General features: G+C 37.4%; 1 protein-coding gene across 1 annotated transcript in view; it reads left to right on the forward strand.

Annotated features, from left to right (window-relative positions):
- Positions 1-14,525, forward strand: part of LOC306855665 (dymeclin-like) — a 77,717-nt gene that overhangs the window by 51,324 nt on the left and 11,868 nt on the right. The window contains exons 15-16 of the mRNA XM_079394459.1: positions 3,889-4,071; positions 6,245-6,358. Of these exons, the coding sequence (XP_079250585.1) occupies positions 3,889-4,071; positions 6,245-6,358 (297 nt within the window). The remainder of the gene's footprint in view (positions 1-3,888; positions 4,072-6,244; positions 6,359-14,525) is intronic.

Below are 14,525 nucleotides of genomic sequence, written 5' to 3' on the forward strand. Positions count from 1 at the left end.
AGGTTGTTCACACATTAACATCTGACCTGAATTCCCCTCTCTCTTTCTGTGTGTGTGTGTGTGTGTGTGTGTAATCTCATTAGTCTGTACTGTAGAGCAGATCCTCTCATCCCTAATTCACTCCTACGTTCTTCTCTTCTAATTATCACTCCCTGTTTCTGTCTAGACACCTCCAGCTTCTTTCTAGGTTGTAGTTTGATCTGCTTTCCCAGTGCTTCGTCACTGGCTTTGCTTCACGGCCCACATTTTACTCTGAACATCTCACAGTGATGTCGTTTACCCGTTTGAACGGACCTTCGACCTATTTGTTGTGAACCGCAGGTCTAGACGAGTATTTCCAAGTCTGGTCTGATCCCGTCCTGTGTGTTTGTTTCATAAGCATCTACTTGAGTTTGGTTAATTACGGTGGCGACGGTCTCCCACCCCGTTAATATTCCCGACTGCTGCGTCCGCAGATCTTTTCTGACGTGTAGGGGGTCGTCATGGGAACTGGGGGAAAGGAATTTCCTCTGTCTGTTGGTTGGGGAAGGTGTGAGGAACACAACCTAGAGCGCAGGCTTTTGTCTGGGCTGATTTCATCAATGCAACAAATGTAAACTCAACACTCAGACCATTGAAATAAATCCGAAGGAGATTATATGCGAATTGTCTTTCGTTCTTTCCATTTTTGTATTTTAATTTATGTATTTTGTTTGGTGCAACTCATCCCTAGTTTTAAGGCTAGAAGTATTGCTCTGTACTTGATACAGGTTTTTCAGAAAACCTGTTTGGAAACAGTCATTGTTTTTGCAGTTCTGTTTGCTGCCACTGGAGGCGCCAAAGTTACACATTTCAGCTTTAATGCCACAACATTGTCGTCTTTTTCTGTTTTATTTCTTTTCTTTTCTCTCCCTCTTTTCTTTTTTCTTTCCTTTTTCTCTTTTCTTTCGTTTTTTTTTTACATTTTATCTTTTAATTTTTCTTTTTAATTTTTTTATTTTTTTCATTTTAATTCTTTCTTGACATTTATGTATTTTAAATTACTTTATTTTATTTTAGTTTTTTTAGTTTTTCTTTACCTTTGATTGGTTTTCTTTTTCATTTCTTTTTCCTTTTCTTTCTCTTTTCCTTGTTCTATTTTAATATTTATTTAATTTTCTTCTATTTTGTCATTTTAATCATATATATTTTGTTATTTTTCCTTTCTTTCCTTTTTTCTTTTTATAATATTTTCTTTCATTTATTCTTTTCTTCTCTGCTTTACTTTTTCTTTTTCTTTCTTTGTTAGGTCTCAAAATGGCCTGAAATCTCTTATGTCTGTCATTCTTGACATTTATATTTACTTTTGTTTGAACTTCAACTCATCCCTAGTTTTAAGGCTAGAAGTATTTCAAGTGCTCTGTACTTGATGCAGGTTTTTCAGGAAACCTGTTTTAAATCAGTCATTATTTGTGCAGTTCTGTTTGCTGCCACTAGAGGCACCAGAATAACACGCTTCAGCTTTAATGCAGCAGCACTGGGGTCAGGGTTTGCATGGAGAGCTGATATAAGAGTATGTTTTCAGTGTCTTGCACCATGATTAGGGGTCAGATTTTGCCTTTAATCGAGACCTGATATCAAAAATGGCGTTTTTTCTGTCTCCAGTGTTCAGGTATTAACAGATGGTAGCATATGGGGACACTGAAGGCAGTTTACTGGTATGTGTGTGTGTATCCAGAGGAGCTTATCTGCGTGAGTCTCAGACAGAGCACTAACCGCAGTAATCATGGAGCAGGTTTATAGGGCCACTGTCTTGCCAAATCCTGGAGTCTTTCCAGTAAAGCCGTTGTTCTGCTGGCGTTTGCCCGTCACTGGTGCTGCTGTGAGACTCATTCTGAGGTGTTTTACACTTGTACTGTATGTCTCTGACTCTGGAGCGGATGTCTTTAACCTGGGGCATCTTTTCTTGCTTCCAGTGGAAGCAGAATGTAAAATCTGATCTGGATGTTTGTCAGATCTCTTTTCCACCAGCATAAACCGGGTGCTGGTTCAGAGTTGGTTTGACTGAGTTTTTCGTTTCTTTTTATTATTTTTTCTTTTATTTTCATTTCTTTTATTTTATAGTTGATTTTTTTTTTTTCTGTTTTCCTTTTTCTCATTTTCTTTTTACTTTTCTTTTTCTCTCTCTCTCTCCCTCCCTCTGTCTCTTTCTCTAATGTTTCTCTCTTTATTCTTGTATTTCCTCCAGGAGTTGAATTGCCTTTGCAGTGTTTTAAACGACACTGCGGTTGTTTGTCAGTCATTGAAGCTAAATCCATAAAGTTCTGTGTTTTTGTACATTCCCGGGCTCTTTTTCGGGCTTTCCTGATCTGTCATCTACTAAAATCACTTCAGTTAGCATCCACACAAAGAGCGTTTGATTCGGTGTTTCTGTGTGTGTGTGTGTGTGTGTGTGTGTGTGTGTGTGTGTGTGTGTTCCTATGGAAACCCGTTTGCACATTCTGTTCCATTGACTTGCTTTTGTCCAGAGAGATTTGTGGCTCAGAAACTGACATCAGTGTTGAGAATAAGGAACGGATGAATAACATGAAGAGGAGGCCGATGGCTGCAGGCAAAGAGTCTGTAGAGAAGGACAGTGGGAGAAAAGGAAATGAGAAGGTCAAAGGTCAGAGACTGAAGGCTCTTCAGAGACGTGACATGCTGCAGTACATGGAAGTCTTTCTTTCTCAAAAGAATCAAACATGCTTTGAATCATTTAGTTGTCAGATGCATTGTCACTGAAGAGAAGAATCTTTTGCTAAGACTTAATGTATATAAAATAAGTTGTATATATATTTTCTTCTATAAATAACAACTGTCAGAGTTATAATACGTAATAAATGTTAAAATCATGTTAAAATGTTTAAACAGTATAATGGCATGCTTGAAATGCTTAGTATCTCTTTTGTCCTGTTATTCTTCTTTTCTTTTCTGATCTTTTTTCATTTCTTTCTATTTTTCTTTTTCCCTTTTTCCTTTTTTAAATTTTTTTAATTTGAATGTTTTTGCTTTAATAATTTATTATTAATTAAATAATATATTTTTTAATTATTTGTAGATACTTTCCTTCTTTGCTTTTCTTATGTTTTCTTTTCATTCTTTTTTCCTTTAAATTTTTTTTATTTTGTTTTATATTTTATATATAATTTTTATAGTAGATAATATACTCTTAATTTTATAAGTTATTATTATTATAACCTTTATTTTACCAGGCTCTCTTTTAAATATAATGTATGTGTGTGTGTATGTATGTATATATATATATATGTATATATATGTGTGTGTGTATATATATATATATATGTGTATATGTGTATGTTAGCCCTGTTCTAACCCCAGGTTAGGGCAAATATCTGTGTGTCTGTGACTCCAGACTGTCTGTAGAGGCTGATATCATCTCTCACACACACTATACATCCATACAGCCCTGGCTTCAAACATGCTTAAATATGATGTTTGACATGTATATGTTGTGGCTACAGAGAGATGAAGAGGCAGAAAGACAGAGATGATGCAGTTGTGTTGCTCCTGTGTGCGTGCGTGCGTGACCCAGAAAATGTGTTACGGCCCAGACTGCACCAGAGCACAGGGAAACTATAACCCATTTAGCACACACACAGTGTGCTGTACTCGGCCTTAATAAACAGCATGTTTGGTTATTAAAGGTGTATTTGTGGTTTATGTTCAGTAACATTTATTAATGTTTTTAAAAGAGGTCTCTTCTGCTCACCAAGGCTGCATTTATATGATCAAAAATAGTTATTGTGAAATATTATTAGTGTTAAAAATAGCTGTTTTCTATGTGAATATAAAGTAAAATATAATTTATTGCTGTGATCAAATCTGAATTTTCAGCATCATGACTCCAGTCATTTTCTGTTTTTCTCTCAGGCTCAGGACCTGAACGTCATCGAGGAGGTGATCAGAATGATGCTGGAGATCATAAACTCCTGTTTAAGTAACTCGCTCCATCATAACCCAAACCTGCTGTACGCGCTACTCTACAAGCGGGAGCTCTTCGAGCAGTTCAGATCACATCCGTCCTTCCAGGATATCATGCAGAACCTCGACACGGTGAGATGTGACTCTGTGTTCCTGTTCTCTTCCAAACCCTATTGAGCTCTCTAGTGTCTACATGGACAGCTGCCTTCTAAGGCCGCATCCTAAGGGCCTTTCGCACCGCAGGAACTTTTTCATAGTACCCGAACTAATTTTTGGCGTGTTCTAGGGGAAACTAGGGAACTACGAACGGTTTTAGTTCCAGGAACTCCGTTTGGAGGAACTAAGGGTGCTTTCTCACCTGCCTCATTTAGTTCGGTTGAATCGCACTAGAGTTCGTTTTCCCTCTTGGTGCGGTTCGTTTGGGCAGGTGAGAAAGCAGCAATCGCACTCGGGTGCGCACCAAAAGCGGACCAAACAACCGTACCGAGACCTCCTTGAAGAGGTGGTCTCGGCACGCTTTCAAACAAACCCTGGAGTGGTTCGTTTGTGGTGAGAAAGCAATCCGACCCAACAGACCAAGCGGTATCATAATTCATAACGGGAAATATGTTATATAAAAAGCAGCAGTCAGTGTCTTTTGTGTCTAGCAGTCTATAGAGTATATAGCTCACTTGCATTCACAGATATATATAATTATATATAGATAGATATATTAGAGAGGAATGAGCGTTTGCCAGGACAGCTATAAAGCTGCAATAAGCCCGCGGAGCAAACTTGTCAATCCATCTTGATGAATGACGCAGAGGAACGTAAACAAGTGAACTCTGACCAATAAGAGGACAGCTTTACTCACATGTGACTTGCATAAACACAGTTTGGTACACTTTGCAATGTTGTCGTGTGAAAGCGAACCGAACCAAGAAGAAAATGCAGTAATGTAACAAATTAATCCCTGTTTCGGAACAAAGCGAACGATCTACAGGTCTGAAAGCACCCTAAATTAGCTCCTACTTCAGAGTAGGGTCTAAAACAGTTCTAGGAACTATCCGTGACGTAAGTGTACGCTGATTGGCGTACGAAAAGTCCCTCACCTGCCATGATTTAAAACACTGTGTAAACATATACTGTGTAAACATTGCATCATACTGAGTGCATTTATAAACGGCATTTACCTGAAGACTTTGTCTACGGCGTTTTGTGCTTCTATCAGCCTCAATGAAATGTAACACTGCAAAATGTCGTTGGAGATTCTTAGTCCTCCTTTCCGTTCTTTCAATCGCGTGACGTATACGTTGAAATTCCATGACCATTATTATGAAACCTGCGAGACACAACAAAAACACAGCTCTGATCACAGCATCCTCCATCCTCCTGTTGTTAACGTTGTTCTTCTTTGTTTACGCTGTTGAACGCCACATACAAATGACGTCGCTGTCGACCGTCTTACGTCACTTAGTACCCACTGTCGGTGCAAATGCAACCCTTTAAATGGTACTGGGAAATAGTTTGCGCAAAATCGTCCCAGTACTTTTGTACTGTACTTTTAGTTCTGGAACTAAAGCAGTGCGAAATGCCCTATTGTCTTGCGTAGCCAGACCTTCGGACTGATGGCTGAAGGTCTGGGAACTTTGGCCGCTTTGAATGGCCAAGGCCTGCCCAAGAGGCCATATGACTGACAGGTAAAGCAACCAATCACGTTTTGTTTTGTGACGCATCACTTTTCGGGGCGTGGAAATGTCGCCACAGTAACAGACCGGTGTGTGAAACTCGCAGACATATTTCAAAGATTCTACGCCGTGAACTTAACATTTTTCAAATACTTTTGAAAATTCAGCATTTAGTTGATCCTGACAAGCGCTCGTCGTCAGTTGTAAACACGACAGCTTTCTTTCGTGAGGGGGTTTGGCGCCATGGCATTTTTGTTTCTATGCAGAATGTTAAAGAACGCAACACGCACGTCTCCCGGAAATCCTGTATAATCTAACCAATCTGACGACGACTTCGAAACTCTTGAAGTGTTTCCAGATAAGTGTGCCTTATGCATCAGACGTTTAGCCAACGTTCCATGGGCCTGACGTCTGAGGCTGAGACTAGCCGCATCCTAACTGAAACTGAACCTTACAAGTGACTGATATGAACCATTCTCCATAGGCAGCAACTCTCTTAATGCTAATTCACATGAGCCACACAAATAATGAAGTATAAATATGCAAAGCATACAAGCTCACAGTTGATTCTAGTTAAGTGTTTACAGCATTCCTGTTATTGCACTGATGTTGTGGCATTAACTGTGTGTGTGTGGCAGGTGATTGGATTCTTCAGCCAGCGACTGGAGCAGGCAGGAAGTGACCTGTCAGTGGAGAGAGTTCAAGAGGTCATCCAGAAAGGTGCGGCGTCCCTCCCTAAAGAGCGTCTGAAGGTAAGCACACAGATGTTAGTGATGATGGGGGTTTAATACATTCACAACTTCACAGAAACACTCTTTACGCCGACAAACGCCGTCTATCTGGCGTCATCGGCCCGCTTTCCACCTCTCCACCCATCTGACCTGTGTCTAAATATGGAACCGTGACATTTCACTTCCTCCTAGAGACAGGAAAACAAATTCTTTTAAGACACGCTGGATTAATAATTCACCAGCTGACTGTATCACACAACTGCCATCTGTGCACACGTACATCAGGTGTTACCATGGTAAAAATGATTAATAAAGATTTTATAAATAATCAGCAAGATATATATTTCTGAACAACCTTGTGTTTTGCAGTGTTCCATTGAAATAAAAACAACACGCATTAGTTGTAGATTAATTTAGCGAGTGAAAAAAGTTCATTTGCATTTTTAGTCCTTTAAAAAAAAGTTTTTTTTTTTTTTTTTTTTAGAGAATATTTATATACACACACACACTTTTTTAATTTAATACTGAAAAACAAATATACATTTTGTATACTATAATTATATATGGATTATTAATTTATTTATTTATTTCAATTAAAATATTTTTTTCGAGGAAAACAAAACGAATTATGTAAATATTATTATATAAATTATTGTATAGATTAAAATAAAAAATTACATATATATATATTCTTTTAATGAAATCACAACATTATTCTTATTAATGCATTGTTTTATATATTTATATACTATATTTATAGATAATTAATTAATTTGATTTACATATTTCAATTAAAACATTTTTAGAGAAAAACTAATACAAATAATTTATATAAATAATAAGAAATAATTATATAAATATAAAATAAAAACTTAACTCACATTTATACACTGCCTCCGAAACTTTCGTCCGTCATTAAAAATTCTGATCGGGTTCGATTTTCTGTTTTCGCATCCGTAGCAAGCATTTTGGTAGGAAAGGAGGACGAATATGAAAAAAATAAAAAAATGCATATGAAAATTTCAGATTCAGTGTGCAATAACCTTTAGAGTTGATGTTTTGGGTTCTTATTTGCAATTTGGTAATGTTTGCCATATGTTGTACACTGCATGCTGGTGAATGAAGCTGTGCTTGATCTGATCGGCAGCAGGAAGAAGTGTGTCTGATGTGCAGCGAGTAGCGGGTGTCTGAACACGCGAGCGATCATGTTTCAGAGCGGGTCAGGCCTCGTCTTCATTATCACAAACGACTCCTCCAGGGCCATTCATTACGTTTTATAACACATGCGCTAATGACATCTGCAGAAGAACAGGAAATCACACACATCTGTCGCTGATATACGGCCTGAAAGACCGGAATAAATCTCCACCACGCGTCTCGTTACCTTCCCATCCTTACCCACAATCCCCTCTGATCGCCCTAAATCAGTGGAAAAGTGGCCGGTATGTGCCATTGGTCCGGGCATTTAATTGCGTGTTCTTTCACATGTTCAGTGTTTCGGATCTCACAGACGGCATCCATCATGTTAATGAGCAGATGAATGAGGACGATCGCTGATGGATATTGTCTGATCATCTCAGTGTGAACAGCGTAATGAGGAGCAAGACGTTCTTGTTACCGAGTCTTTGTAGGGCTGAGCGATATCACGGTTTACAATGTATACAATGTTATACAACTTGTTTGGTGTGGATGAAGAATAAGGGGCATTGTAGCAGACAGACGAGATCTGGTTTTCCAGTAACACTTGAGTGTGGCTGACTAAAGTAAAATAAAGTTGTGACGTATTGTCAAGTATGGTGACCCATACTCGAAATTGGTGCTCTGTGTTTAACCCATCCAAGTGCACACACACACAGCAGTGAGTAGTGAACAAATGCACACACACACACACACCGTGAACACACACCCGGAGCAGTGGGCAGCCATGCTGCAGCGCCCGGGGAGCAATTGGGGGTTCGGTGCCTTGCTCAAGGGCACCTCAGTCGTGGTATTGAGGGTGGAGAGAGCGCTGGACATTCACTCCCCCCACCTACAATCCCTGCTGGCCGGGGACTCGAACCCGCAACCTTTCAATTACGAGTCCGACTCTCTAACCATTAGGCCACGACTTCCCCCTAAAGTAGTTTATCTAGATGTATTTGTGTTTAGTTTTGATGTTTCAAGCAGCCGTTTTCACAATAATATTAGCCCAGATACGTTACGTCTTTTAATTCATCCCCTTTCAAGCTCATTCAGATGGGTGGCTTTGGCCTATTTTTGAACGTTCAACCTTCAGTGGAAAATATGTATATCTGTAAACTAATTAGTTAAAAAAATAAGTAATATATATTAGTTGATTGTAGACTGTAAACATTTGGGTTTGACATCAAAATATGAATATGAGATGAGAGATTAACATTTCAGCTTTTATTTACAGGTATTTTCATCTGGATCTGATACACAACTTAGAAGATAGCACCTTTTGTTTGAACCCACCCATGTTTTCATGTGAGCAAAAGTATTGGAACATGTGACTGATGGGTGTGTTTTGTTGCCCTGGTGTGTCCTATTAATTGATTATTCAAACAATAAATAGCACAATGTCTGCGCTCAGTTTCAGATCCGTGCAGACTGTATTTATAGTTAGTTAGACGTGTAACCAACATGAAAACCAGAGAGCTGTCTATGGGTGAAAAATGAGCAATTGTGAAGCTGAGAGAAAAATCAATCAAGCCATTGCACAAACACTGGCAATAGCAAGTACAACCATTTAGAATCTCCTGAGGAAGAAATAAACCACTGGTGTACTAAGTAACACCTCAAACGGGTAGATCAAGGAAAACATCTGCAGTTGATGACAGAAAATTTGTGACAGCTGTAAAGAAAGACCCTAAAACAACTGTTAGTGACATCAGCAACAACCTCCAGAGGGCAGGAGTGAAGGCATCACAATCTACTGTTCGCAGAAGACTTCATGAACACAAGCACAGAGGCTACACCAGAAGATGCAAACCACTCATTAGCAAGAAGAATAGGAGACGAGCCTCAAAAATTCTGGGACAAGGTTTTATGGACTGATTTTATGGACCAAAGTGATGGAAAGGCTAAAGTTTGGAGAAAGAAAGGATCTGCTCATGATCCCAAACATACAAGCTCATCTGAAACACAGTGTACACAGGTGTACATTATAGTACACATTACACAAGTAATGTAATGGCTTGGGCTTTCATCGCTTCTTCTGAGACAGGCTCACTAATCTTCATTAATGATGTAACACATGATGGGAGCAGCAAAATGAACTCAGAGGTCTACAGAAATAATTTGTCTGACAATTTACAGAAAGATGCAACAAAACTGATTGGGAGATCCTTCATCATGCAGCAAGATAATGACCCTAAACATAGCGCCAAAACAACACAGGAGTTCATCAGGGGCAAGAAGTGGAAGGTTTTAGACTGGCCAAGTCAATCTCCACACTTAAACCCTGTAGAGGATGCATTTTACCTGCTAAAGAAGAGACTGAAGGGAGTAACCCCCCAAAACTGAAAGAGGCTGCGGTGAAAGCCTGGAAAAGCATCACAAAAGAAGAATGCAAAGGTTTGGTGATGTCAATGGGTCACAGGCTTGATGCAGTTATTGAAAGCAAAGGATTTGCAACTAAATATGAAGTCTTTTTCACTTTAATCTGTTAATTCTATCTTTTCCATTACTTTTGGTAACATGAAAAATGGGTGGGTTCAAACAAAAGGTGCTATCTTCTAAGTTGTGTATCAGATCCAGATGAAAATACCTGTAAATAAAAGCTGAAATGTTAATCTCTCATCTCATATTCATCTTTTGATGTCAAACCCAAATCTTTTCAGTCTACAGCAAAAATAAAGGAATTAGCTTTACTGTTCCAATACTTTTGGAGGGCACTGTATATGTATGTATGTACATATACAGTGCCCTCCATATATATATATATATATATATATATATATATATATATATATATATATATATATATATATATATATATATATATATATATATATATATATATATATATATATATATATATGCATACATACACATAAAATTTGTTAGAGAATTTTTTTTAATGTGTATCGATTTGTCAAAAAAAAATTATAAGCTTATATAATTGACAAATATACTTAATTTTTACAAATACATATTTTGACACTTTTAAAAAATATATATATATACAATAATTTGTGTACATAAATGCATATATTTGTATACCACAAAGTCTTTTATTAAAGTTTTTACATATACAATTATAAATACTTTTCATATAGTTTACAAATATATATATATATGGCCAAAAATATCGTCACCCTTGGTAAATATGATCAAAGAAGGCTGTGAAAATTAATCTGCATTGTTAATAATTTTGATCTTTTATTTTAAGACTCACAAAAATCTAACCTTTCATTGGATAATGAGAATTTAAAATGGGGGGGGGGGGGGGGGGGGGGTCTCATTATGAAATATTTTTCTCAAATACATGTTGGACACAATTATTGGCACCCCTAGAAATTCTTTTCTGTAAAATATGAAGTATATTCCCATTCATATTCACAATTTTGAGCACTCCAGGGAGATTATGAACATGATGTTATCCAGCCATGGCTTCCTGTTTCACAGAAATATAAATAAGTGAAGTGAAGTGACATTCAGCCAAGTATGGTGACCCATACTCGGAATTCGTGGGAGAAATAATAGGGGAAACAAAGCCCAAATTCCCTTAATCATCCATCACAATGAGAAAAACCAAAGAATATATTTCTGATGTGCAGCAAAAGATAATTAAGCTTCACAATTTAGTGAAGTGGCTTTAAGAAAAGAGCTAGAGCAGTGAAAATTCCCATTTCCACCATCAGGGCAATAATTAAGAATTTCCAATCAACATAAAATGTTATGAAACTGTCTGGAAGAGGACGTGTGTCTATATCGTCCTGATGCACGGTGAGGAGGAGAGTTTGAGTGGCCAAAGACTCTCCAAGGACCACAGCTGGAGAATTGCAGAAAATAGTTGAGTCTCGGGGACAGAAAACCTTAAAAAATGGTCAAACAGCACCTACATCACCACATGTTGTTCACCAGAAATTCTCCTAGCTCATCCAAAAACAAACTCCAGCATATTCAGTTGTCAGACACGACTGGAACTTCAAATGAGGCTGGCTTCTATGGTCAGATGAAACTAAAAAAATGAGCTTTTTAGCAGCAAACACTCAAGATGGGTTTGGTGAACACAGGGATAAAAAGTACCCCATGTGTACAATGAAATATACTGCTGTATTTTTGATGTTATTTCTGCTGGATGTCCTGGACATCTTGTTTAGACACATGACATCATGGATTCTATCAAATACCAACAGATAAAAAATCAATAAGTGACTGATTATGTTAGAAATCTTATAATGGGCCATGTTTGGATCTTCCAACTGGACAATCCAAACGCAAATCTCAAAAACAACACAAAAATGGGTCACTGAGCACAAAACCAAGCTTCTGCTGGCCATTCCAGTCCTCTGACCTGAACCCTGTAGAAAATGAGTGAGGTGAACTGAAGAGAAGAAGCACCGTCATGGAGCTGTGAATCTGAAGGATCTGGAGTGATTCTGGATGAAGGAATGGTCTCTGATCTCTTGTCAGGTGGTCTCTAACCTCATCAGGCATCATAGGAGAACATTTTGAGCTGTTAAACTGGCAAATGGAGGCTTCAAAAAGTATTGAATAAAAGGGTGCCGTTAATTATGGCCAATGTATATTAGAGAAAAACATTTATTTCATAACGATATTTCCCATCATTTTAAATTCTTATTATCCAATGAAAGGTTAGATTTTTATGATTTTTTTAAATAAAAGATCAAAAGGATTAACGATGCAGATTAATTTTCACAGCCGCCTTTGATCTTATTTACCAAGGGTGCTAATATTTTTGGCCATGACTGTATATACAAAAAGGTTTTAATTATAAGTACAATTATAAGTTATATATTTTTATGTAAATTATTTATATGCAAAATAATGACTCTCTGTGGGTTCTTCTGTCTACTGTTGATTTTGAAAATGCATAGTCTTGCATCTCTAATTTCTGCTAGGTTTTCTCTAGTGGTTTATAGGCGTGTGTGTGCATTTCACTCCATACGTTTTCAATTTATCTGTGTGTGTTGTGTTTGTGTCCTGGGCGTCCCCAGGACTGGGATTGAAAAATTCTTGTCTAGACATCCAGACTCGTGCTCTCACACACACAAACACACACTCAAGCATGCAGTGGGCAACACTCATCACAATCAGAGTCCTAAAAGAGCAACTGTGTGCTTGAGGGATGCACCGTACCCTCGGCCCTGGTACAGGCGGCCCTTATTCCACCGCAAACACTCTCTCTCACACACACACACACACACACACACACACACAAAGGGCCAGACTGCATGTCTGCGCAGAGCTCTACCTCTTTCTGTCTCTGCTGTTTTCTTTCTCTCTCCCTCTTCAGTGTTGAATAGGAGCAGCGACAGCCGCTTGTGACGTGGACGGAGTGACAGAGGCGGTGGAATTTGTTGTTTGGCCAGTGCTCTGGTGTGTGTGTGTTGCATGGTGATAAGACAGAGACACCGTGGCTCCTGTGAGGGAGGGCCACATCAGCGTAACACACACTCAGACATGCTTTCATAAGACTTTTGGATGCATTTTGAAATAATCGCTCAGATATGACACTTCATGAAAGAGACCGCTTTCTCAATGAGGTTTTTTGGATGCTTTCTTAATGCATTTAAAAGCCTAATTTATTTTGACATTCTTAGTTTGTGCTTCTAGGGTCATTTTGATTTGTCAACTTAAAATTGGTATAATTTCATAATAAACATTTGGGGTGGGTTAGTTGTTTTTTTTTTTTATGAAGGTCTCTTCTGCTCACCAAAGCTGCATTTATTTGATCAAAAATATTTTTACATTTTCAAATATTTTCTCTATGAATATATTTTAAAATGTAATTTATTCCTGTTGAATTTTCAGAATCATTACTCCAGTCTTTAGTGTCACATGATCCTTCAGAAATCATTCTGGAGAAACATTTCTGATTATAATCAATGTTGAAAACAGTTGTGCTGCTTCATATTTTCTGGAATTTGTGATTAAATTTTATTTTTCAGGTAAATATTTGGTAAATAGAAAGTTCAAAAGAACAGTGTTTATTTGAAATACAAATCTTTTATAACATTAAAAATGCCTTTACTGCCACTTTTGATCAATTTAATGCATCCTTTATGAATATAAGTTTTAATTTCTTTAAACAACAAAAAGTCTTATTGACCCCAAACGTTTGAACAGTAGTGTAAATTATTCTGGTCTTTTATTAATTTATTTAGTTTTATTTTTATTTGCAAAATTTATCATTGCATGTTGCAAGAAAACAAAATCTAACAACTTGCCTTTAGAGCATCATTTTAACTCATTTATGGATGTGTAATATCCACATTTGCATAAATTCTTATCAGTATATGTCTTGAATGAGACACGAGTGAGTAACCCTCTCTCATTCTCTCCGCTCAAACAGAATGATTGTGTGTTTAATATATGTGTGTTTGCATTCTTAAGTAAAATCATCAGTGTCCGTTTTCTCTGTGTGTGTGTTAGTAACCAGGTTTCCATCCAAGGATTTTTTTGCGAAAAAATATTTAGCGCTTTAAAATATTTACTTATATATGCCAATTATCGATTAAATTTCTCATGTGTCGACAAAATATTTTTCCGTTTAACTTTAGTGCATAAATTCCATTTCGATACTTCAAATGTCGCAAAAATTCGTTTGGAAACACTTTTTGTCGAGAAAAGGGACTTTAACGCAAATAAATGTGGAGTCACATGACAGAATTAGCCTATAGGCAGCGTCTGTGTTCATGGTGTTGCTCACGTTAAAGCACCGTTTCCCTGTAGTTCAAAAGCGTATTAAATCATATTCATATAAAATTATATTACACATGGTAAGAAAAAGACGAGTTACCTCTCAAACATACTTATCTTAATTTGGTGTTAGTAGGCTAGCCTACGTTTACATGATTATTATAACTTTTTTTACAGTGCACTGTTCAGTTTAAACAGCCTGTAGTCCGTGTCTTTCAGCTTGACCACCATAACCCCGTGATATTATGCCAAGCACATTTTGTTTTACATGGATATTGGAACGTAAAGTAGCTACAAA

The sequence above is a fragment of the Barbus barbus genome (assembly GCF_936440315.1).
Source record: "Barbus barbus genome assembly, chromosome: 36".
Lineage (NCBI taxonomy): Eukaryota > Metazoa > Chordata > Actinopteri > Cypriniformes > Cyprinidae > Barbus > Barbus barbus.